Source organism: Carcharodon carcharias, chromosome 13, assembly GCF_017639515.1.
Source record: "Carcharodon carcharias isolate sCarCar2 chromosome 13, sCarCar2.pri, whole genome shotgun sequence".
Classification (NCBI taxonomy): domain Eukaryota; kingdom Metazoa; phylum Chordata; class Chondrichthyes; order Lamniformes; family Lamnidae; genus Carcharodon; species Carcharodon carcharias.
In genome coordinates this window covers 137,997,932-138,025,284 of record NC_054479.1, presented here as the reverse complement: position 1 = coordinate 138,025,284, position 27,353 = coordinate 137,997,932, and the positions used below count along the sequence as shown (strand labels likewise).

General features: G+C 40.3%; 1 protein-coding gene across 5 annotated transcripts in view; it reads right to left on the bottom strand.

Moving 5' to 3' along the window:
* The window catches only part of sfmbt2 (Scm like with four mbt domains 2), a 197,079-nt gene that overhangs the window by 70,627 nt on the left and 99,099 nt on the right, over positions 1-27,353 (bottom strand). For all 5 annotated transcript variants that reach the window (XM_041202509.1, XM_041202513.1, XM_041202510.1 and 2 more), the window contains 4 exons: positions 21,807-21,908; positions 21,159-21,306; positions 18,435-18,517; positions 14,359-14,485 (listed from right to left, as the gene is read on the bottom strand). In XM_041202509.1, coding sequence (XP_041058443.1) covers positions 14,359-14,485; positions 18,435-18,517; positions 21,159-21,306; positions 21,807-21,908 — 460 coding nt within the window. The remainder of the gene's footprint in view (positions 1-14,358; positions 14,486-18,434; positions 18,518-21,158; positions 21,307-21,806; positions 21,909-27,353) is intronic.

The window sequence follows — 27,353 nt, the reverse complement described above, 5'->3', positions numbered from 1 at the left end:
TACTGCAGTGCTTGGCAATCCAATTTGAAGGGAGGTGGTGGCGTAGTACAAATGTCACTGGACTAGTAATCCAGAGTCCCCGGCTAATGCTCGGAGGACAAAGTTCAAATCCCACCAAGGCAGGTGGTGGAATTTGAATTCAATTAATATATCTGGAATCAAAAGCTAGTCTCAGTAATGTCCATGAAACTACTGGATTGTTGTTAAAAACCCATCTGGTTCACTAATGCCCTTTAGGGAAAGAAGTCTGCTATGTTTACCTGGTCTGGCCTATATGTGACTCCAGCCCACAGCAATGTGGTTGACTCTAAAATGCCCTCTGAAATGGCCTACTAAGCCACTAGGTTGTATCAAACCGTTACAGGAAACATTTGCAAGGAACGAAACCGGATGGACCACGTGGCATTAACCTAGGTACTCAAAATGACACAGGCAAACCCAGCCTTGTCGACCTTGCAAAGTCCTTCTTACTAATGTCTGGGGGCTTGCACCAAAATTGGGAAAGCTGGCCCATACACTCGTCAAGCATCAGCCTGACGTACTCATGGAATCATACCTACAGATAATGTCCCAGACACCACCATCGCCATCCCTTGGTGTGTCCTGTCCCGTCAAAAGGACAGGCCCACCAGAGGTGGAGGCACAGTAGTATACAGGCAGGAGGGAGTTGCCCTGCGAGCACTCAAAATTGACTCTGGACCCCATCAAGTCTCACGTATCAAGTCAAACATGTGCTTGAAAGCCTCCTGCTGATCACCACCTACCGCCAACCTCCCACCTCAGCTGAATCAGTGCTCCATGTTGAACACTACTTGGCAACAAGCACCATTACTGACAGAGCTGGCCAAATCCTAAAGGGCATATCTGCTAGGCAGGGATTGTAGCAAGTGGTGAGGGAACCAACAAGAGGGAAAAAAACTACTTGACCTCGTTCTTACCAATCTATCTGTTGCAGATGCATCTGTCCATTACAGTATCAGTAGAAGTGACCACCACACCGTCCTTGTGGAGGCAAAGTCCCATCTTCACATTAAGGATACCCTCCATTGTGTTGTGTGGCACTACCACTGTTCAAAATGGGATGGAGTTCGAACAGATCTAGTGACTCAAAACTGGGCATCCATGAAATGCTGTGGGCCACTGCAACAGCAGAACTGTACTCAACCGCAAATTATAACCACATGGCACAGCATATCCCCCTACTCTATCATTACCATCAAGCCGGGGTAGGATCAACACGGGTTCAATGAAGAGTGCAGGAGGGCATGCCAGGAGCAACACCAGACATACTGAAAAATGGGGTGTCACCCTGGTGAAGCTACAACAGGTCTATGTGCATGCCAAACAACGGAAGCAGTAGGCAATAGACAAATATAAGCGATCCCACAACCAATGGATCAGATCTAAGCTCCGCAGTTCTGCCACATCCAGTCATGAATGGTGGTGTACAATTAAATAACTCACTACACAAATATCCCCATCCTCAATGATGGGGGAGTCCTGCACATCACTGCAAAAGACAAGGCTGCATTTGCAATCATCTTCAGGCAGAAGTGCTGAGTGGATGATCCATCTTGGCCTCCTCCAGAGGTCCCCAGCATCACAGTTGCCAATCTTCAGCTAATTCAATTCACTCCACCTAATATCAAGAAAAGGCTACGGGCCCTGACAACATTCCGGCAATTGCACTAAAGACTGAGCTCCAGATTTAGCCACGTCACTAGACAAGCTGTTCCAGTACAGCTGCAACACTGGTATTGGTCCAGTAATGTGGAAAAATTACCCAGTTATGTTCTTTCCACAAAAAGCAGGAAAAATCCAATCTGGCCAATTACCACCCCATAAGTCTACACTCAATCATCAGCAAAGCGATGAAGGGGTCATCAACAGTGCTATCAAGCGGCACTTAGCACAGTAATAACCTGCTCAACAACACTCAGTTTGGGTTCCACCAGGGCTACTCAGCTCCTGACCTCATTACAGCTTTGGTTCAAAAATGGACAAAAGAGCTGAACTCCCGATGTGAGGGGGTAGTGGCTGCCCTTGACATGAAGGCAGTATTTTGCCGAGTGTGGCATCAAGGAGCCCCAGCAAAGCTGGAGTCAAAGGGAATCAGGGGAAACTGGCTGGAGTCATGCTTAGCACAAAGGAAGATGGTTATGGTTGTTGGAGGTCAATCAGTCCCAGGACATTGCCTCAGGAGTTCCTCAGCGTAGTGTCCTAAGCCCAACCATCTTCAGCTGCTTCATCAATAACCTTCCCACTATCATAAGGTCACAAGTGGGGATTTTAGCTAATAATTGCCCAATGTTCAGTACCATTACTGATTCATCAGATACTCGAGCAGTCTGTATCCATATGTAGCAACATGCAGACAACATTCAGCATAGGGCTAAAAAGTGGCAAGTAACATTCATGCCACACAAGTGCCAGGCAATGACCAAATCACCAATTCCCCTTGAAATTCAATGGCATTGCCATCGCTGAATCCCCCATTATCGGTTTCCTGGGGGTTACCACTGACCAGTATATGAATCAGACGAGGACTGGACCAGCCATACAAATAATTGTCTTGGCTTTAAGACAAGGTCAGAAGCTGGGAATTCTGCAGTGAGTAATTGTCCTGACTCCCCAAAGCCTGTCCACCATCTACAAGGCACAAGTCAGGAGTGTGATATAATACTCTCCACCTGCTTGGATGAGCGCAGCTTCAACACCGCTCAAGAAACTTGGCACAATCCAGGACAAAGCAGCCCGCTTGTTTGGCACCCCATCCACCATCTTGAACATTCACTCCCTCCACCACCGATGCACAGCGGCAGCAGTGTGTCCCATCTATAACAGTGGTTCCCAACCTTTTGTATGTCATGACATAACTTTATACAAAAAAGATTGAGACACACCTCCTATTTTCTCCAACTCAATTGCCCTCTAACAAAAGCCTTTAATCTGTAGAACCTCCTAAAAATACATCAAGCCACCATCAAATACAATTTTCATTAGTTTAAGCAGTTTACAATGAAAACACTATCAGCATTTGCATGTCAAACTTTTTTTATATAGAAAATGTATACAATTTAAGTATTTCCTATTGACGTTTAATTGTTTTCAGTTTTTCTAAGTCTATATTTCTCAATGTGAAAGTTCATACTCATAACATTACAAAAGTTTCAATTTCTTCTAATTCCTTAACAAAATACTTATTGAAATTAAAAGTATATGAATCAAAGCAAAACGCAAATGAAGGTAATATGAGCAACATTTTATGACAATGCTGGTACAACACCCGAGTCTCTCTCTGTGAGCAGAGTCTTTGGTTTTCAGGAGGAACCAATGACAGGCAACTTGCTCCACTGACCGGTGCTCCTTCCTTTAGTTTTGTTTTACAGAAGCCAACTTGCACAGGTGGGTTGTGGGAAATGGTAACAGTACTGCTATAGAATACCTGAAATGGATGGATATTCTTGTCCAAATGCAACCCAAATGTGCCCAGAGGCACCTCTGCAAACTCCACTTCCAGTGTATGATCTATCACGAGGTCTGCAAATTCCTCTCTTCTTTTAATGACAACATCTTTGGCAATTCAAAAGAAAGTGAACCAAACAGATCACGTACCCAAAGTTTTCCATACTCGTGGAGGGGAAGTGGCATTTGAACTTCTCCTGTAGTATTTTAAGATGGGTGGAGGTGAGGCTGAGTATGGTTTTATCAGCTGGATTTGCCGATACCAACTCGAACATCTCAACTGACCCACTTGCCACATTATCCTGCCAAAGGGCCAGTTTTGATCTTAAGCCTTGAAGTTTATCTGTAGCCATTGGAATGTTCTTGTTTTCCCCTGCATTTGAACATTCAGCTCATTCAGATGGCTGAATCGCTGAAAGATATGCAAGCTTAGCAGACCAAGAATGATCGCATATTAAATTTGTGCGTGGCAATTCATGCAGTGCCAAAAACTCTTTCAGCACGCTATGGAGCTCATAAATACGGAGAGGACCTTCCCCCCACCACTGAGACAGCCATTGTGCTTCTGTGTGCTTGAGCATACCCTGGTACTTGTCTCCCATCTCTTCACACAAAATAGTAAACAAGTGAAATTTCAAAGGACATGATTTTACATTTGGATTTTCACTGTTTGGTCTGTGTCCCAACCTTGCTTTTTTCTTGAGGTTCTGTTGGTTTGGCCACATTTGAATCAGATTGGGATCCTTCACTTCTCTTCTTTAAGAATTTATCCATGGCTGTGTATACCATATGCTATGTGCGAATCTTGATCCAGCACGGTTTTCTTTACCTGTTCGTGTTTTGCGTTGTCTCTTTTTACACAAAATCACACGGTTACTAAGAGCGACCACACAAATTGGAATACAATTGATCTTGTCCCTGCAGCAGCATTGTCCACTTGCAATGATTCTTAAGGTACATTGGGCAGAATATTGCCATCGGCAGGTGGGGGCAGGCCGCCGAACTGTCAACGGTCTATGAAGGCCATGAAGAAAGCAATTTACCCTATTAACAACGCTGCCCGTCCAATCTTAAGGTTGGCGGGCAGGCGAAGAGCCCAAGCGGTGGGATGAGATTTCCTGAAGATCTTATAAGCTTAATAAATAAATTTTGTCAACTTCACAAACATGTCCCAGCTCATGTGACACTGTCACATGAGGGGACACTTTTTACCTTATTTTTTAAAAACTTTTATTATCCACTTAATCTCCCTGAGGCAGCTCCATGCCTCACATCGCATTGCGCAGGGCGGGCCAAATGGCATGTGCGCAGCCGATCGTGGGCGGTGATCAGCTCCGTGCCCACCCCTGACCAGCCCGCTCACCATAGGTAAGATTCTACCCATTGTTTTTTTCTAATTTTAAATAGATGTTTCAACATCATTCTGGGGCTATAAAAGCATTGAGGGCATGAGAGTTCGAGGTGATAGAAGCAGTGAGAGAGAGTGTGAGAGTTCGAGGTGATAAAAACAATGCGAAAAAATGAGTGAGAGTTTGAGATGATAAAATCAGCGAGAGAGCGCGAGAGTTCGGGGCTATAAATGCGCAACAAGGGAGGGGGGGCAGGGAGTGTGTGTGTGTGTTAGGGGCCATAAAAGCAGTGATTGAGAGCGAGAGTTCGGGGTTCTCTGATTAGCCTCTGATTTCATGGCATACTTGGGCAATCTTTACGGCACACCAATGCGCCACGACACACTGGTTGGGAACTGCTGATCGACAAGATGCATTGCAGCAACTCACCAAGGCTCCTTCAACAGCACCCTCCAAACCCACAACCTCTACTACCTAGAAGCACAAGGGCCGTCGATGTATGGGAATAACAAGTTCTTGTCCAAGCCATACTTGGAACTATAATCACCATTCCTTCACTATCACTGGGTCAAAGTCCTGGAACTCCCTTCCCAACAGCGCTGAATGTATGCCTAATACCACATGGACTGCAGCGGTTCAAGAAAGCAGCTCACAACCACCTTCTCTAGGGCAATTAGGGATGGGAAATAAAAATGCTGGCATAGCTAGTGATGCCCACATCCCATGAAAGAATAAATTTTTAAAAGTTTTTAAAAATGCCATTCTTCCTCTTAGCTTTTCTATCATTTCTGCAATGAAAACAAATTCAGTCCTCCAAGTCTTCCTTTCGTATTGTAAAAGTTGGTATTGTCATGGATAAATGGGGGTGTTGTTTTGTCAGGCTTTCTCTGCAGTTAAACGAGTTTCACACCTATTGATAGCATATGTGCCCAGCATCAGCACCAGGTAACCAGATTTTGAAGTGACTAAGTTTTTAAGCTATTGCTTTTCTGTTAGTGACAGGCACCTGGTGAGAAAAAAATAATTGTCATTTAATTAGTGCATTTGGCAGCTTGTATGGGGTGTTGACCTTTTGGGAGTTCAAAAGATAAAAAATACCAGTCATGATGGTTTACAACTTGAGAAATCTTGTATATCACTGGGTTTATAACAAGATATTTTATCTAAGATGCTGAAACATAAATTGTATAAAATATATGCGCAATATTGGACCTGAGGGCATGACAACAAGGCATTAACCTCATGAAGGATCACAATATAAACAGTAAAATCAGTCACGTGCTGTAAGACCAAAGCTCAAAGAGTTTTATAACAGTTCAGATTAGATTAGAGCCTCATCAGGAGCAGCAGATTTCACAGCAGACTAACAGCTCTGCCATTTGTTCATAATAAATTCCACATTAAGAATTAATAATTGTGATGTAATATCTGAACAGGTCTTTTGTGGTGTGTTGCAAAATGGTAGCACATCAACACTTTGATATAATATTGTAAACCAGAAGAGCAAAGCTAAAATGGTTTATTAGTAATAATTCCACAGAGTAGTGTTATGTTCCTGAAATACATTGTGATCTATGTTCTTCAAGATAATAAGCTGACAAACTTTGTGAAGGGTGATTTTAATGCACTTTTAATAGATTGTGTTTTATATTTTGGCCAATGAAGGAAATTATAGCAGACATCAGGAGATGATCTTTGTTTTATAGATCACTGGTTAGGTCTCAGCTGGAGTACTGTTTCCAGTTCAATGCACCAAACTTTAGGAAGAATGTCAAGACCTTGGAGAGGGTGCAGTGTTTTAACAGAGTGGGACCAGGAATGAAGAGGCTCTAGAGGAGCTGGGATTTTTTCCTTTACAGCAGAGAAGGTTAAGGGAAGATTTAATAGATATGTTCTAAATCATGCAAGGTCTTTGGTCATCAATCCTTCTGCCAGTGGAAACAGACAGCACAGATTTAAGATAACCGGCTAAAGGACCAGATGAAGAGATGAGGAGAATATTTTATATGAGGAGCTATAACAATCTGAAGGATACCGCCTGAAAGGGTAGTGAAAGACAATTCAATAGTAGCTATCTGAAAGATGATGTAGGGGACTGCCGATTTTGAGCCTAGTGGGGGAGAGAAAGAGTCCAGAGATCTAATGTGGGGGCAGGTAGGGGATTGGAGCCTGATACTGGCGACGTGATTATGACCTGGTGGAGGAAGCGGTTTGGAGATCTCCAGAGGAAGGTTGTTGGGATAGGAAGAGGGGTCCAACTGTAGAGGCTCCTCAGGCAGGCACCTGAATACAGGAGGGAGGTGTGAAGGCACTAGCCTCCGAAATCTGCCAAGTCCTATCTTTGAGAAAACTGCTGGATTACCTGCGGCTCAAGAAACCAGGCAGACAGTTCATTTCAAAAGCTGCATGGTAAGGACCTCATTATCATATTCCCCCTTGAATCACGTTGGTCGCCTGCCCACCTTCCGGCTTCAGTTAAAACCGGAAATAGGTGGGTAGGCGGGTTTGGATTGGGAAACTGGCACTTCACCCCATTCCCCTCCCCACACCCCCTGACCCAAACTCACCTGTTTATTTCATTTAAAATTCATGCCCAAGTGCAGGATCCAGCATTGACATCAGGGCCAGAAAAAGAGAGGACAACCACGGCCTCTCACAACTCATTTGCCTGTCACAATCGCTCCCCTCATGAAGACCCTGGAAATTGCAGGCCAACTTTAAAAGGAAGAAAATTCTGACATTCTCCAGAGGGTCAGTGACCTAGGAAAATCAGCTTTCTTGAGTTTATGGATCTTCGAGGAGATGGCATTATGGGGGAATTTGAACATGGGATTGAGTGCGTTGGGAAACCGAAAGGACATGAGGACTGCTATAAGGAAAGGTACGTGCTTCCCCACTCATCAGACCAACATAAACTCCCTTCCAACCCCCAGGATTCAGGGATTGCACTCCCCCAAGCTTCCAAGTTTCCCATCAGAAACTCATCCAACCTCGATACAGTGCACCCCAGTCAAGATTCGGTCCAGGATTTATTTTTAACGCAATATATATATTTACCATTGAAATAATTCACATTCTTAATCACAGTGCACATTCAAAACAAGGCCTGGATTTTTGCCATAACGGACAGGCTCTTAGTTGTGGCGAAAATCCCCGAAACGGCTAAAAATTTTAAGTCCCACCCCCAACATTTCCCACCTTGGCGAGGGCGGGAGAGGACTCGGGCTGGGGTTCACACACACATGACTTGTGGAGGCAGCTGGCCATTTAAATCACCAGTGGCTTTCACTGAAGTGGGATTTTGGAAGAACAGGAGTGTGGAATCCAGAGTGTGGTGATTAGAACTAGTAAGAGGAGGTTTGAACTTAATGGATGTGCTTGGATAGCCAGAGTGCCCCTTTGGATAGGTAAGTTGGCCCTTTGGATAGGGTCTAGGGACACCTTTGGGAGAGTTAAAAGTGAACATGATTATGTACTTCTTACGCACAAAATTTCTGGAACTATATAGTTGTTGAAGAGCTGTACAGCTGTCAAAACTGTCAAGGAACAAGCCCAAGGATACTAGGTGAGTTGGCATGAAGGGGGTAAGGGCAAAGGGTGAGGGCATGGTTTGCCACTAAGTTGGCCATTGACAGGTCGGCGGGCGGACAGCTGATTTCGCTGTCCACCCGCCTTCCTGAATATTTAAAGGGACCGGGATGAGGTCGGGGGTTCCTCCCGACGTCATCCCACGTCATTTTCCCCTCGGCGAGTGGGCCCCGCCCCCAAATCGCCAATGGGAAAATCCTGGCCATTGTCGTTTATTTATTTAAATACAGTGTTGCAGCACAGAGACGGACAGGCCTGGCGCCCAACCTGCCTCCGCACCCAAGAGCCTGCACATTTGTTCCTGGGTCGCCCGTCCAATGCCCGATTCAGCAAACCCCGCCCCCCCTCCCCCCACCGGCCTTGACCAAAAATTTGACCTGCAGGCGGACATTCTTAAAGGTCGGGTTCACCAAGTCCGACCTGGTGACGAAGGTCTGGGCCTAAGTGTCTGGGATTGATACCTTCAAAGCTTTTTTTTAAAATTATAAGGCAGCGCTATTCAATGTTTTGTTTATATGTGTGTGCAGGTTTGAGATGCAAACAATTCAGTTTAAAACTGTATATTTTTAACAACATGAGACTATCATTTTAAACCCAAAGTTTTATTTTGTCATTAAATAGACAATTGTCAGAAACAAAATCATGCCTTCATCTCATTTAATTTACTTTTATTTAATCACTGAGGAAATGCTCCAACTGAAATAGAAATTATACTAAAATAAGTGTGGTCCCTTAGTCATCTCGTTCAAGTAGATTACCAGAGTTCTTAGAAATGATAATCTATTTATGTTTCTGGTCATTGTTCTACAGGAAAAAACACTAAATGTTTTGGAATGATTCAACCACAAACTTAAAAAAAGGAATCTAAGTGACATGAAAAGTGCGAAAGTTTTCGACTGCATGCTATTGATAAATGGTTAGGTGAGCCATTTTTTTTGTGCCAGTGATGGTTCCATTTCCTGAACTCACATTGCTGGTCCTCGTTGTCAAGCTGCATCATCTGCTATTGCTTTGGGTTGCTAACCCTCCCCGACCAAACGTTACAATAACTATAAATGTATGTCAACTTCTGTCCTTTGTTCAAAATACTGTTAGTTTTTCTTGTGTACCTTCTGCTAATTGTCACTAATGCTGTTTTGAATTTGCAGCCCATTTCTTAGACTGTAACTGATACTCTCTCTATTATGCTTTTGTGACTTATCTTGATTTTAAAAAAATCCACCTAGTAGGAATAGAATGGGTTAGGTTAAAATTTAGAAGCAAGTTTCTTGTCTTGGCTACCTGGTAAATTAAAAAAATGCAGCCTTATGCTGCATTCACTGAAAATGTGTCTATATTTCCATAGATCGCAGCACATATGCCAATCTTTGAAGCCTTCAAATTTATTTCCAAAAACTGGAGTCAACTTATATGCCAAGTGTGGGCGGTCGCCATTTTGAAATGTGAAAAAGAAATGTCAGTAATTCATGTTAAATTAATGTGGCACTGTTTATAAAATGAATTGATTTTACAAAGATACTTTTAACCAGAATCAACGAATTTTAAAACTCAAAATCATTGGCTTTAGAATCCAATGCAAAAGGCTCATTGAATTCATTCTGAGTCACTTTTGGCTATCAACATCACTGAGTCAAAATCCTGGAACTCCCTTCCTAACAGCACTGTGAGTGTACCTACACCACATGCACTGCAGCAGTTCAAGAAGGCAGCTCACTTTCTCAAAGGCAATTAGGGATGGGCAATAAATGCTGGCCCAGCCAGCGAAGCCCACTTCCCAAAAATAAATTTTTAAAAATCATCATAAGGGCTTCACTCTGTGGTGCTTTTGGTTTCATTATCATCCTTGCACAAAAATCATCTTCCTCTCCAACCACTGAATTGAATATTCCACATTTTTTGAACGATCTGATGATACTTTGTGCATTACTAGCATCCCACAATTTGATGACAAAACTACACAAAACATCAAGCAGGGCAGCACACATATTTCTACTCTTTGTAAAGGTTTTTTCTCCATCAACCATCCACCTATTCTATTTGGCACATACATGATCCTTGAATGGCTTGTTGAGGTTGAACTACAGAAATTAGATCTCTTGGTAGTTTGTGTGTTGTTATTTCTTCACAAGCGCCTCTTGATCTCATTGGTTATATCTGAACATGTCCCACACTATTAAGCTACATCCTTTGCGTAGGGCACCAGAGCGTATTCAATACCATCAATCCAAGGTTTAACTCCATCCTCAGCCATCCAACTGTTGTCATGGACATGCACAAAAGTTCCTGCAGGGAACTTAATAGTCAGCAAGCTTTGCATTTGAAAATTACCACAGACTTTAATTCCATTCCGGTGGCCATGCAGGCTAATATCACAGTAAATTGTGTCTTCTCATGTCCTGAGTTTTTGTACTTTTCCACTCCACAGTTCGGCTGTTGACCATATTGAAATTCATGGGCATTTCATCCGCGTTGCCAATGTTGCATAATGAACACATGTTTTTGCCGCTCTGATGATGAATTGCTGGAAACTGGCGATTTTGACATCGAGGTCTTTTGGTAGTCTGAGCAATCTTGGTCTTCTGACTCAGTACTAGACATTTTTCTTCCATAAAGTGGCACGTTATGCCACTTCTATAAAGTGTTACACCAATTAGCTGTTGTTGTGAAATCTTTGCTGAATTTGAGTTGGCCCACTTAAGTGCATTTCTGGTGATGATGTAACCATTCTGGCAATTTGAGGACCCATTCTGATACATGCTTCTCAAAATCAGGCCAGTAACTAGTCCCTGTTCTCATGGTGCTTGGTCATGCGCATAATCTTCAGGGCGGATTCCTTCTTCTTCCATTTTCACATCAGTTTTTCACTTACATCGAATTCCCTTGCCGCAGCAATTTGATGAGTTAGTATATGTTATGACTTTTAGCTTGAAACCAGCTTCATACTTCATTTGCTTTGTTGAAAGACTCGTTTTTCTTTATTGTTTTCCGTGCATGATCAGCTGTGTGCACACATCTTTGCAACATAGCCCATACTGCCTGTTTGATCCCGTGCACCAAAATATAAGGTACCGATAAGTAAAACGTACATTTGTGGGGTGAAAAATTGAGGCTAACTACTAATGCAAATAAAGCATGTCATGGCTTAAAAAGTGGTTGCGGGGGGGGGGGGGCGGGGGGGTGGTTTAAACTTACGCCAGCAATATGCAAAAACATGATTTTGGGTGCCAGAAAAATGGGGTCCTTATATGCCAGATCGACTTATGTTCCATGATCTACAATAATATATGATTCTATATGTACACGACTTTATGAGGTGTCATGTTAGCACTAACACAAAGTTATTTCAAGTTTTCTGCAAGTCTACTGTCATTGGAGAATCATAGAAAGGTTATGTACGGCACAGAGGGGCCACTTGGCTCATCCTGTCTGCGCTGCAGAAAATTTATGCAGTACCAAGTTTCTCAGCAAAAATCAGATGGAAAATATCTCAAGAGCTTTGATAAAAATATTTACCCGTGCGCAATACTCAGAATATGTGAACATAATCTTACTACAGCCTTGGCTCTATAGCCCAAAGAAAGGATCTCAACTAAGTCTGAACTCAATTGAAAATGACAGTACAGATATTGTAAGACAAAGAAATTGCTATGGGCTTCTGCAACTGCCCAATTCCAGCCTATCAGATCGGGTGGACAATCATCATAAAATGAGGCCAAGGAGTCAAAAGCACTTGAGTCTCACACTGGTGTCATAATGGAGGTTTGCTGCTTGGTCTGCCTCCTGCCCTCTTGAATTCTACCCAGAGTTAAAATTGAGGCTATAGATCTTTTATATAACTATATGATAGTCTACATTTTCAGTTCAGATGGCGTCTCTAGATTTGCTGATTGTGGAATAGGCTGACCAAGACAAATGAAAATTGGAAATAAGTTCCATTTGCCTTCCCCACTCATTGATTCCAAATCTCATCTGTGCAGCTGGAACTTCTAATTAATCATGCCTGAAAATTAGACTGGTCCCTTCCAAGTAAGCGCTTCTGCACCTTAAATGATTGAGTGAAAAGTCATTAGTTAACGTTGCATTAATCCACAAAGATGTCAATTTCTTTAACTACGTACACAAAATTTGATTTTCCCATCTCACAGAAATCTAAAATAGCTATTACCAGCCAATTTGGCTCCTCCATTCAAAGTCCAAAGAACATTTCTGCACGTTTAATTTTTCATGCACATCCCATAATCAGTTTCATCGAAACCCCCTGAAATGCATCAATATCCTTTAAGGAATGTGCCTTTACTTGCTCACAATATTCTAAATGTTACTGGATGTGTTATACTTGGTTATAACTAGTTTTGATTAAGAAATAAATATTATCGATAGCCAAAGAACTCCCTTTGGATTTACAGTGAACAGGTACTAAGTGAATAGTCATTATAACTGAATTATTATCCTTTATTCAATCTTTCATATTAGATTCATTCATCCTATATACATAGAAACATATACCATATGTAAGCATGTAAAAGTCAACCCTGGATTTTCAGGGAAAAAAAACCACACTGATTATTAATTATGACTGGTAATTACTAAGATTCATTAATTTATGGGGACACAGGAATGTTTGGATTTTCCCTCCGCCAATTCAAGTGGCAATCTCTGAGCTAATTGACAAGACTATTGGATCCCACATGATCTGTCATGATGCTGTTGAGAAAGAATAACAAGTACGCAGTTCAATTTAAAATGAAAGTTGTACCATTCGCAGAGGCAACAAACAATTGTGCAGCAGCAAGTGTTTAATGTTTCAGAGAAAGTAATTAGAGACTGGAGGAAGACATCCAATAAACTGGAAAAGATGCTGAATAATAAGTACGCCAGCAGAAGACAACTGAGCATGTGGCTCAGCCTTATTTTAAATGTACATTAGGCTAGATAGATTTTACAGCCACCCACTAGGCGGGGCATATAAAATATGACAAGTGGCTAGCTCACTGACTTCTCACCCACCCTGACCCAATCCCCATAAAATGCCTGCCATTTTGAAAAAGATAATTAATGGGCAATTGAGCTAGTTAACAATCCAGTTGACCCAAATATTACACTGCCCACAACATAATATGGTTGGCGGTATCAGGCAGGTGGGAATTGGAAGGCTTTTTTTTTTAAAAAGCAGAAATGGTTAACAGATGGGAAAGAAGGGGTGGTGTACGTCCTTTGGGTCTGCCCCGTGCACACTGGGGACACTCTTGAGTTCTGGTGCTGCTGGGCATGCTAGAGATGCAAGCCAATCAGTTTGGCTGGCAGCTCTCGAGAGCAGGACTTCCTCCCACTGAGGGGTGGAAGTCCCACTCTCAGGTGCTTCAGGCCACCCCCCCACCAAAAGGCTATGGCTGCCATTTTTAAAGCCAGCCCAGTTGGGACTAAAGTTTTTTTTGGGAGGGATGGAGGGCAGGGACGAGCAGTATGCTCTCCCCCCACACCTCGCTCAAATTCCACCTATGCCATTGCTTGTTATTGTAGGCCAGTATGTCATTTAAGTGATTAAAGGGTCTGGAAGTAAAACTTAATGTTTTAACGTCTGACATTCATGAAAATATGGCAATCCTAATGTCCTTTAGGGAAAGAAACCTGTCATCCTTACTTGGTCTGGCCTACATAACTCCGGACCCTCAGCAATGTGGTTGACTTTTAAATGCCCTCTGAAATAGCCTAGCAAGCCACTCAGTTCAAGGACAGTTAAGGATGGGCAATAAATGCTGACCTAGCCAACGATGCCCACATCCCATGAAGGAATTTTTAAAAAATTAATACATTTTGAACTTTTATTTCAAAAAACAAATATCAGTGCATGAAACATGGGCTTCCATATAGCATATAGTGCCTTGTCATGAGCTACAAAAGTTTTAACAAGTCAAAGGATTACTATTTCCAATAATTCTATTTTCTTTCATCTTACCTTCAAGCTGAAGCCACATTAATCGCCCTTTTACTTTTGTGATTGAAGCAACGCATATTTCTGCCAGGTTACTGAGGTTAACAGCCTCCAACTTCATATTTTTGGTGAAGCCTCGATTGAGTGAAGTCTGAAATAGGGTGAAAAAAAAGCAGAAAGCACGGCATAAGGAAATTGTGTACTAATAATGTTATACATTTTAAAAATAACTCCTAACAAACCCTCCTATTGTTACATAGTCTTTTGCAGCCAAGTATGCTGCATGTTATAACACGGTTTTGTGTTATATTGATTGCTCTGAAATGGTGTAAATGCAATGTGATAATCATCAGAACCAAAATCCAACAGCTTTCTAACAGAGCCTTATAATTAGGTACAGTGTGAATTCTTAATGCAATCAGGTTCTGAAAAAATATTCAAAATGTGATTGAATTAAGAATGCTCTTTAATTAAAGAATTGAGAAGGAAACTAAAATAATTTTACAAAAAGATACATAAATGAAGAGTTTAATGAAATTTAATTTAGCAGTCAAAGTTTGCACTAGACCAAAAAACATTGCCTATGTCATCAATATTCAGTTCTTAAAATGATGCAACTTGATTATTTTGGCAAAGGCTAAAACCTCTTCTAATATAAAGTCTGAGGGTATTAGAACAGTTCTGAAACATTCTAGGTATATTCTCATTATAATAACAATAATCTAATTAAAATATGATATAAATTGGTCAGTACCAAGTTAATTTACTTTGCAAAATGCAATGTAAAGAATTAACAACTAAAATATTTGTACATGTGGCAACCTGTTTAAAAAAATAAAGTCAATTATCATGGGTTAATTGGTCAGTTTTAGAATGTACATGATCATTCCTTGGTTTGCTACATTTAAGCTAAGAGTTATAAAATTTCCTCCTATGTCAAGGCAGTCAGAAAGATCAACACAGAAAAATCACAGCTTAGATCACTTTTCCCCAATTTGAAAATTGCCATTTATAGGTTTTAGCACATGTGCAATGAAAAATAAGTGCCAAGGTGGAAGATTGTCAAAGTAGCAAACATACTCAAACTACAAGGGAAGCAAGCATAACTGTAGGCTGTTACCACTAGTTTGTGACTTCAGATATATTAAAAATGAATTAAGACAGATGAACGCAAAGATTGCATTTTGTTCCCCAAAACAAATGTTTCAAACTTGTTCATTATCTAGGTAAATGCGTTAAGGCAGGTCACTTTTTTTTGAATAGCTTCTAATGGTGCACAAGAGAAGCTGTCTGCTAATCTAGCATGATTCATATACCCTTTAATGGCTTTGTTTATGTTGTGCCTGAAGGCAACCTACACATAATCAATATCAGAACAAAAAATTGTGTGCCTGTGCTTACTTAGCATGTAATAGTATCAAATGACCTAGCAACAATGGTGAATATCCTACGGGAAACTGCAGATATAGTAGCAGTTGCTTTAGTGCGTTGCATTATGTCAAAAAATGTGCAATGAGCATTTCAGCACACATTTCCAAACAGCAAACAACTCCATGTAAACCCTCTAAAGGACTTAGCATCGTTTTAAAAGATCTCTGGTGCTGATGTTATTTCAAAGAGTAAACTGTTAAAGCAGAATCTTCCAAATGGTGTTATGAACGTTGTAAGAAGTTTGGACTCCTCTTCTAGTGGTAGTTGCCGGAATCTGCTGTTGGGTGTGCAATTTACAGTATATCGAGCTCTAATTTAGCTAAACTCTCATCTATTGATACCATTGGATGGACTTCTCTTTCCACAGCTTCATTTGAATTTTGTGAGATCAACATATATTCTTATTGCACCGTTTGGTTTCAGAACTGGTACATTCCCTAAGCACCAACTCATCGGCACTTTTACAGGCAAAATGACTCCTTGTCTTATCATTGAATCGATCTCGTTCTTTACCTTTGGAAGTAATGGGTATGGAATCTTTCTAGATGTACATAAGTATATTAGTTTCATTTCTGGGCTTAGTGTTATAAGAACCTTGTTCTCAGCTTTCCCAATCCTGTAAAAAAACTTCACGAATTTTTCTCTGAAGTCTCTCAATTGACCTTCACCATTCTTTATTTCTTCTATTCTGCAAATTAGATTCAATTCCATACATGCCTTTCTACTTAAGAACAAACAACTTTGATCTTGAATTACATGTAGTACTTCAGTAATTACTTTCTCTCTGTGCTTTAAGGTAGTTGTTAGTTCTCCAGAACCTTCATCTCTGCCCTTGCTGGTCCATGTAGCTTTTTGCAGGATGGTTGAAATGCTCTCTTGCTTAACCATGGTTCAGCATTTGCAAAAAACCAAAACTGCTTCTCCAGTATCTAGTTTAAAGTGTCTTGTGACCTCCTACCAGGATCTCTGCATTCCAATAATTTCTGCTTAATTCTTTAATCTCTCCTAAGAAGAGCATCTCAATGTCACGTGAATCTTCTACTTCGCGACTGTTTCCTTTCTCTTTTTGCGTGTTCTGAGCAGTTTTTCTACTGCGTCATGCTGCCTGAAAATGCCCCATCATTTTATACCAATTTCATTGCATGTCTTTGGTAGGACAATTCCGGCGCCAATGCCTTTCTCTGCTATACCAGCAACAGCTAGTCTGTGCTGCTGCCATTAATTGCTTTTCTTGCCACACATATTTCCTTCTCTCTACTTTCCCTATCATTCATGTCAAACAAATTCAACTGCATCTGTTACTTTGGGCTTTCTCTTACTCCTCTGATTACCAAACAGTTTTGCCTCCTGATCTCGGCTTGTCTACTTAATTGAATCGCCTTCGCCAATGTCAAGTCATCTCGGGACTGCAAATTATCTGATAATGCATCATCTGCTACTCCAACAACTATTCTGTCATGAATTCACTCATCTTTCAGATCATTCTACTCAGTCTTCTGCTCATCGCTAAAAATCATTAATAAACGTGTCAATGTTTTCCCCGTGTCTTTGGGTAGATTTATTGAACTTTGCACATTTCACGATGGTGTCCTTGGAGATTGAAATATTTCTCCAATGCATCAGTAACCTCAGCAGATGTGGCTTTACCCTCATCTATCCCCAGGATAACTAGGATGTTGTCTGCACAGTTACCCATTGCATACAAAAGCATACTGACCTACTCACAGTCTGGCTTCGCTGCGAGACCTGATGTGGTGCGAAATCGAGCAAATCTCTTGTACCACTTTGGCCATGTTTCAGCCTGATTGAGGTCTTCCATGACCATTTGCCTGAAGCAGTGAAATTTTCTTGAAGTGAAAGTTTTATTGCATAGCAATGTAACTGTTTCGAAGCGTTCCAGTAAAAGTTGAGATTTTTCTATTACCATTTTTTTTTAAACTGCTGCCCACTATATATTATTGTGTTGTTGGGTTGAGGTTTCAATAAATTCTCGAAGACTGCTGGCTGCAAAACACTAACTTTATTGTAACATATTCATAGTTACGAGAACACCCCTCTACACTAGCTTCTGACAAAATGTATTCTGCTAAACTCTCAGATCACATGAGTGTATGTCACTTCCTTCTATGACAATGCAGACTGTTACAGTTAAACCTTGATGGAACTTAGTCTAAATATTCCACTATGCTACAAGGAGGTTCATTCCGGCATTAAATAAGTCTCTGGGTGACCTTCTAGAAGTTGGGCCGACAAAATGGGTGGGTTTCTTGTTGTTTCAGAGACTTAGGTAAAAAATACTCCAGGCTAGTTTTCTGATAGAGCGGGTGAGTTTCAAACTCATACCGTTAACCACCTACCTGTAGTTAAAATCTGGTCTTCTATATTTGCAAGCTAAAAAGGTACTTCTGTATTTAACTCAAAAAACTCTGGAACAATTTCTGCACTAATTTAGCAAAAAATCCCCGTTAAAATTATATTTTCATAATAGCTACTTCAGTCAAAGAAATTTGCTAAGATTGATGTGTTTTATGGCCTGAAACATACTATTGGAATTATTTACAGAAATCCAGTTGTGTAAATCTTCCATGACCATTTGCCTGAAGCAGTGAAATTTTCTTGAAGTGAAAGTTTTATTGCATAGCAATGTAATAGTTTTTGAAAAAACTTACATTTCTAAAGCAGTACTGAGAAAGTGCCTCTGCTCCACACTGTTTAAGATAATCGGCCCAGTCAAAGTCCAAACCAGGATAACCTGCAATATTACGAGACAAAATATAAGCAAAAAAAAGCATATTTTCCGATTCCTATCCCACCCTAATGTTGCTGATTAAATGTTAACATATCAGCAGTTTTCTGATACCTCAACATGGCCTTTCTTGATGCAGTGAGCAATAATGTGCAACTGCCATGGAAGGTATCACAGCTGTATTTAATCCCCAGTGAAATCCACTGGGGCAGGGATTAAAATAGGTAATTTCTCAAGCGCAATTTAATAACTAGTATAATTCTGAAAACTTTGGGTGGGACTTTTACCCAAGAAAAAACTGATGGGTTTGGGTCAAGTGGTGGGTTAAAGTCTTAAAGATCAGATTCCTGACCCAAACCAGCCTCCAACCTGCCAAGGTGGCAGAAAATTCAGAGGCCTTGGTGGGGTGAGGGCAGGGTGGGAGTGGATCAGAGACCCAGGTCAGGAAAATCAAAACCTGAGACCTCATGGAGAAGGTTGTGGGGGGAGGAGAGCAGTGGTTCCACTGACAGGCATCACTCAGACAGGCACACTTGATCCAGGAGGCTTCCAGCATCTACCAAGCCCTCATCTGGATGTCACTGCAGGGTTTTAGAAGCTCGAGAAACCCAGCCACCCATATTGAAATTTGAAAAGTTGAATAGCGAGGTTCACACTCTCCTTATTATATTTAAAGTACCAACCTGCCTTCTTGGACTGGGTTGGTCATTCGCCCACTTCCCTACCATAGTTGAAGCTGGAATGGGCAGGTTGGAGGTAGGTTTCAGTCAGGAACCCACCGCTCAACCCAGAATTATACTAAGTTATTAAGTTGTGCTTAAGAAATTACTTTTTGTTTTCATTGTGACCAGATACAAGGTATTAAGCAAACAAGCTACACAGGTATAAAATAATCCTTTGTCAGCATGGAAGAATTGCATAGACAGAATGGCAAATCCACCATGCAAAATTTTCATACTTACTACCATACGCAGAGCAAATGATGAAAAATGAGTTATGGTTATTGAGATATTGAGAGGGGATGATGTCATGAGACAACTTGGAGAGCATGTTCGCAGATCCCTGAAGGTGGCAGAACAGGTGGATAAGGTGGTAAAGAAAGCATATGGAATGCTTCCTTTATTGGACGAGGTATTGAATACAAAAGCAGGGATGTAATGATGGAACTGTATAAAATGCTGGTTAGGCCACAGCTGGAAATGTGTGTATAGTTCTGGTCACCACATTACAGGAAGAACATAATTGCTCTGGAGAGACTACAGAGGAGATTTATACGGATGTTGCCAGAGCTTGAAAATTGTAGCTGTGAAGAAAGATTGGATAGGCTAGGATTGTTTTCCTTAGAACAGAGGAAGCTGAGGGGTGACCCCATTGAGGTGTGCAAAATTATGAAGGGCCTATATAGAGTAGACAGGAAAGATTTGTTTGCCCTAGCTGAGGGGTTAATTACCAGGGGGCATAGATTTAAGGTGATTGGTAGAAGGATTAGAAGGGACATGAGGAAAAACTTTTTCACCCAGAGGGTGATGGGCATCATTGCCGAAATTGGTGGTTGAGGCTGAAATGCACAATTCATTTAAAAGATATCTGGGCATGGAGCTGAAGTACTGTAACCTGTAAGGCTACAGATTAGGTGCTGGAAAGTGAGATTCAAATTGAGCTGCCAGCTTCTTTTTTCTCTTTTTATGGCCAGCGCAGACATGATGAGCTGAATGGCCTCTTTCTGTGCTGTAACTTTTCAATAGTTGCATGGTTATCTAGGCTTGTTTACTGCAAGTAGTAAATCGCCACTCAATGCCTCGAACACAAATTAGTAATTTGTTTTGGAAAGTATACATATACTTCATACAGAAAGTTTACAGTTTTGCATATAAGGGATGATATTCTGAATCTGCACTTCTAGCGAGTAGACTCTTATCAGAAACTCCACACACTAAGGCCAGAATTTTCCAGCCCTTCTGTTCCCGCTGATGCGAACAGAGATTTCAATGGCTCACTGGCCCTGCCGTGGAGGAACTCGCCTGGGGGCAGGGAGGGGTGAGGGTGAGGGGCTTAGAGGAGCGGGGGCTGGAAAAGTGTATTTTCCCTACCATCAATGTAAATAGTTGTAAAATGATAGGTCCAAATTTCCAGTATGAGTTCTTTGAGAACAAGGTGCTTGCAAGGATCACAAAGTAGGATGCCTATAGCACTGAGAAAAATATCAAACTAATAACCCTAAGTGGCCTGCTAGCAAATAATCACAGTACAGGGAGTGTCATTTGCCTCTCTCCTTGAGTTCAGAATAATGCATAATGCAAGTAGTTTTCATGATAAATCTGAACAACTTTGTAGAGGGATAATATTCTAGTTTGTAAGATTTTTAAATGTAGGTTAAAATTGAAAGCATCACATTATATAAAGGATTGCAACTGATTCAAGAAGGATATAAACCACTGAGTTATCAAACTACCACAGGCGCTCTTTAGCTCTGCTTTCACCACTGTTGCTATGCAACAGCCAGCATTCACATTGTTGAAATGGTACAAAGTTTAAACTGAAATGCAAAATTATATTGGTGAATTGTATTTTTAAATTTGAAAAAAAAAGAATGGTTTAATAAAAAATACTGCATTTTGTTTTCTTTACATTTCAAAGAGATACAAACCCTTGGGTGGAGTGAGATGGACCCCATTTTTAAGGCACCACTGAACAGGAAGGATTCCTGGTGAATCAGCATGGCAAAGCACAGAGTTTTCACTAGCCTCTGGCCTCAAGTCATCAATTGTGATCATAAAATACTGATCATTAAAAACCTGTAAGAGTAAGAACAACACATATAGCATCTTAATGTTTTATTTGACATTCATACAACATGTTCAAAATTATTGATTATTCTGAAATAAGCACTCAATTTTTATGCACACTAATTACAATTACATATTTTTACATAGTTTCAGTGATACCCACTAAAAATGTACTTTTAATACAGATATAGATGTTAGTTGAAGGGAACATTACTATTTACTCTACTGTTTAAGATGCATTTAAAATAAGCTAACTGGAATAAAGGTTTCCTTTTAAAAATAAAATATAATCCCAAATGGTTTATTCCAGAATTGAGGCATCTGTTCTGCTAATGTTTTGTAGCAATTATCAAATTTTTCCAAAAAAAGCTACAGGGACTGATATCATAAGTAAATCTGAATAGTAAATCACTATAAAACAACACTACAACATGTCAAATATTTTCATCCTGGAGTGCATCTCTAAAGGCTAGTTTAATCTGTCTGATTACAGAATCTTTAATGCTTACCTTGGTTACTGTGGCAGGACAGATGGAAAAGGGCTCCCTTGGATCTACTGCCTCCAACTTCATGCCAGCTGTGAAGCAATGCGCCCTCAGATCAGGCTGGTCCTGCATTTAAAAAAGAAAATAAGTGACCATGAAACCTGAATCTTCTATGGCACAGACACAAGAGTTTGACAGCACCCGGTAACAGGTGCAAAACTGCTAGCAGGCTTGATTTGTGTGCTGAAACGGAAGGTCCATCCTAATTCATTCTCTCGTCTCATTGGAATAAAGGCAGTGTCAACTAGTTTCCCCAGCCATAGCTCACAGCTGCATTTCAGCCACTCTTCTAGGACCACTGGAGAGTTCGAAAAACTGGTTCAAGCTCTGACTAATCTGAATGAATTCCTGGGAAATGGAACAGATCCCCAGTTTAATATTGTAAGACGACCTGTGCTCATTTCAAACAGGTTCCAGAAACAGAAAAAAGACAAAAAAGTTATAGAAATAGATAAATTGTTCAGAATTTAGGAATTATTTAACTGATCTTCCTAGGACAGCTGCAGTTTACACGTGAAGAAAGGAATTCACTGTTATGAACTGGTCCTTCAAGAAAATATAGGGTAACAGTGAAATATAACAATAACTTGCATTGATATATCACTTTCAACGTAATAAAACATCCCAGAGGAGCATCACAAGAGCATTATCAAATATATTTTGGCAATAAAACATTGAGGAGATTATGACAGGTGACCAAAAGCTTGGTCAAAGAGGTAGGCTTTATATATGAACACCTTCTTAAATGAAGCTACAACTGTTGTTCAGTAATGCAGGATATTTCTGGTTACAAAACATTTGGGAGATTTGGAGATAAGTAATATCAATTATATTTTTGGAAAAAGCAGCCCAACATCCATTGCCAATAGTGTAAATGCAATTAAATTTACCATGTTAGCTACACGGAAAACTTTCTCTTGCATTACTAAGTATTAAGCTGACTTAAGACTTTAACATAAGGAATTCTTTAACACTTTCTTCCAAAACAGAAAAGCTGGAAACTCTAGATGCTTCTTAAGCAAGATACTGCACATGATAATGCCTCAAGATTTTTTCTATATTAGAATTTTCAGCCATAGCCTGTGCAGTCCAAATTGAATAGTAGGCAATGCAGAATTGTGAAGAACCTACAAACCGTGAAATCCATAAAAGAGAGCAGGGAACAAGAGTAAATTATTTTCATTCCAGCAGCACAGACAGCTTTAATATATCCTACAAGCATTGTCACTAGTGCAACACTAATGGGCTGATTCGCAAAGTATTATTTTACAAATCTCGCTATCCGTTGCTGATAATTCAAATATAAGAATGCTTCAACTTTCCGTGCTCTCTTGCACTGAGATAGCGCATGGGAAATATGCAAGGTAATCCAAGACACTTCGCTAAACAATTACTATCCTGGTATCATAAAAGTTTGTTTTCAAGTAACTGGAGTTGTACTCCTATCCCAACATGTAAACAAATATAAATTTACAGTGATGCTCATGTTTAGAAATTAAAAAACACAAGTGCATAAATAAATTTATTCTCCCTTACAAGGCTAACTTACATAATTAAAGAAATCTGCTACCCTTGCCCATCCCAGTTACATCAATAAATCTGTCAATCGCCGACAGATTACTTACATAAAATCTTTCTCACACATCTGCTCTTATTTATGCATTCATTATCATTAGGCTAGATGCAAAATATAAGACATTATATTTTTACATAACATATCACTTGTAGCACTGTTCATGATGATCAAGGTGAATATACTGCTTCACACTAATAGGAATGGTGTTATGCCATGTAATGTACAACGCTTTGTGCCCTCTAACCAATAGGTTGAATTTTGGTTTTGCTTTGGAGATCAAATTCAATGATGGTTCATTTTCTGCATGAAAAGCATAAAAAAGTGACCTTGATTATTAGTATGTCTTTTTTGCATTAAATTATTACTCCTTTCCTTTTTATAAAAGCACAAACAACCTGAAGATAGCAAAAACATGTAGTAGTTTGAAATTAAGTATGTAGAGAATTAATTGCAGTGACAATTGTCATTTTGGAGCAGTATTGGGAAACTTTGGCCTCTGGGGAAGAGCAAGCCTTTGGTATCACAGAGGAGGAGATGCAATATGTGGCTTGATGCATAGTATCATTCTTGGGAATAATAATAGAGGGGGCAGATTTTAAGTAAGGTGTGGCAGTAGTGACAGCATCCTAAGGTATGACAGTAAGGGCAGATCTCAGGGTCTGCAAATTTTAGAGCAGCTACCAAAATGTGTCAACATTTGTGACTTATGATCATCATAAGAGGTTGCAAATCTTGAAAGGTGCTGTTTGGAACACTGGTTAGGATTCTATGTTGTTTCAGGACAGGGAGCGCTCAGGATCTGAGAGCACTGGAGTGCAGAGGCATGTCCTCAGATCAGGGAATGAAAAGGGAAGCCCATGTGAAAGCACTGGGATAGAAGACCTAGGAAATGCAGGGTCTGTTAGATGCAGGAGCTGGAAGAAACAGGGAGAGTCTCCAAGTCTGAGTGTAACAGAAAGTTAGAAACAAGGGTCCAGCATCTGGGAACCTTAGGAAAAATGGGTCTTAAAGAACTGTAAAGTTAATTGGTTGTAAAGGTCCAAGACAACTCAACAGTGGGATTCAAAAGTCCAGCAGCATTTGAGAAAGTTTGGGGAGAACCAAGATCCTAACAATTTTGACAGTGATCCAGGGGTCTCCTGCAATGAGATGCAACCAGGATCTGGAATCAGTAGGGAATGGGTCCAAAGTCTGACAGGATCCAAGAGGGGGGAATTACTGGGGTCAGGCAACATTGAGAGCCCAGGGGAACAAAAGCTGACCAAGCACACCCCTTTATGGCCATCAAACATCAGTGCAACAGAGCACCAGGCTACTTGCTATATTCTTGGCTTGAAGACAACTGTAAGCGTGAAATGTACTGACCATACACTTAGTTTAGAATTAACACAGCTGGAATTAATTGAAACATTTAGAACTGAATAACAAGGATAATAACAAGGGTATTTAACTGAAACATACCAAAATTCAATTAGCTTATATTCTTTACAAACTTCCAGAAATAAGCCCTCCAGGGAATTGAAGGCAAAATGCATTTTTCACAATTATATGATTATATAAACAAGCTGTTTTCTCTGCCTCTGACTTATGGGCTTAAATTTGCAATGGACTTAATGCAGAAAATATGACAAAAAAAAGTGTTACAGGAAGGTGCATGTCCTATATAAAATCTTCAGCATGTTTAATTATGCAAATGCTTTCAATTGTACAGTAGACCCAAATATACACAAATACCAGATGCAAATATATGTTTCTTTTATTTGAAAGTGATTTATAATCCCACTGTATTTGTTGCTCTCTAATGCATTTAATTTCATCATTTACCTCATTATCTGGTGTCAGATACTGTTTGCTGCTATCAATATTCCTCTAATTTATAAGCATGAGAATTATGTACACACTATCATTTGAACACAATGTACTTGTACAACATTCACTAAATGTTGAAATAGTAGAAAGAAGAATTTATTTAACATGGATATGCAGAGCTTTTTGTTTGATAAAATGAAAATCAACATTTTAGGCACTACTTTTAATGTTACTGGTAAAATTACACATACTCCCACATTCACTAATCATTTTCCTCTCATGTAAACCCTGAAATGCCAGTTTATTAGCTGCAAGGTCAGTTCTAGCATTAACGTGATCTGGCTATGTGATGCTGTTCCCATTGAAAGTTCTTTAACACAACAAGCTTCTGTTGGCAAGATCAGCTGGTCTGAGATTTTAAATGAATTAGCACATATAATGAAGAAAGGAATTTTAGATGAATGGGTCAAGTGATAGTAGCACTGCTGTATTTTCAGAGCTAAGAGCTTTTATTATAGGGCATTATATAAAATTAGCTTAAATAACATAGTACTTTCCACACCATAGACTTTCTTCACTGTGTTGGCTCAACTTTTCGCAATGGTTATTTTTGATGAAGTCAACTGGATCGCCTGCCCTATATTTGTTACCTTCAATCGGTCCAAGAATAATAGTGTATATAACCTGTGTATAGTTAGCAAAATTCAAACAAAATAGCTAAATTGTAAGTAACACACTAATGGTTACATATCAAAGCACAAATATGATTTAGGCACCAGCATTAAAAATATATGTTTCACGGTCTTAATTTAATTTTCACAAGGCTGTCAAACACAGGTTCCAGAATGAACTGACTCCCAGGACTTCTGTTAGCAATAGATTTATTTAAGCTCTTAATTTTTTTATTTTAATATAGCTAATGCTATTACACTCAAACTTCAGAACAGAGGAAAATTACTAATTATTAGATGTGGCCTGGCTCGCTGGTAACACACTCAAATTACCAATTATTAGATGTGGCCTGGCTCGCTGGTAACACACTCAACAGAGTCAAAAGGTTTTGGCTTCACGTTCCACTCCAAGACCGCAGCACAAAAATCTAGACCGACACTCCAGTGCAGTGCTGTGGGAGTGCAGGACTGTCTTTCAAACGAGATATTAAACAACAGACCTCTAAGGAGAATGTGAAAGATCCCAAGAAACTATTTCGAAGAGCAGCAGGAAAATTATCCCCGGTGCCCTGGCCAATATTTATCACTCAAACAACATCGCAAAAAAGATTATCTGGTTATTATTACATTGCTGTTTGTGGAAGCTTGCTATGCATAAATCGGCAGCTCCTTTCCTACATTACAACAGTAAATACATTTCAAATGTACTGCATTGGCTGTAAAGTGCTTTGGAACAAGAGGTAGTTTCAAAAAATGCTATATAAATGCAAATCTTTCTTTTAACTAAGGAACCTCAACTATTAGCTATTATGAAATAACAGTATAATTCAAAAATTTCATTCATGGGATGTGGGCTTCGTTGGCTGGACCAGCATTTATTGCCCATCCCTAATTGGGCTTGAGAAGGTGGTGGTGAGCTGCCTTCTTGAACCGCTGCAGTCCATGTGGTCTAGGTACACCCACAGTGCTTTTAGGAAAGGAGTTCCAGGATTTTGGCCCAGCGACAGTGAAGGAACGGCAATATATTTCCAAGTCAGGATGGTGAGCGGCTTGGAGAGGAACTTCCAGGTGGTGGTGTTTCCATCTATCTGTTGCCCTTGTCCTTCTAAATGCTATTGGTCATGGGTTTGGAAGGTGCTGTCAAAGGAGCCTTGATGAACTCCTGCAGTGCATCCTGTAGATGGTACACACTGCTGCTACTGTGTGTCAGTGGTGGAGGGCGTGAATGTTTGTGGATGTGGTACCAATCAAGCAGGCTGCTTTGTCCTAGATGGCGTCAAGCTTCTTGAGTGTTGTGGGAGCTGCACTCATCCAGGCAAGTGGGGAGTCTCCTATTATACTCCTGACTTTTGCCTTGTAGATGGTAGACAGGCTTTGGGGAGTCAGGAGGTGGCTTACCCATTGCACAATTCCTAGCCTCTGACCTGCTCTCATTGCCACAGTATTTATATGGCT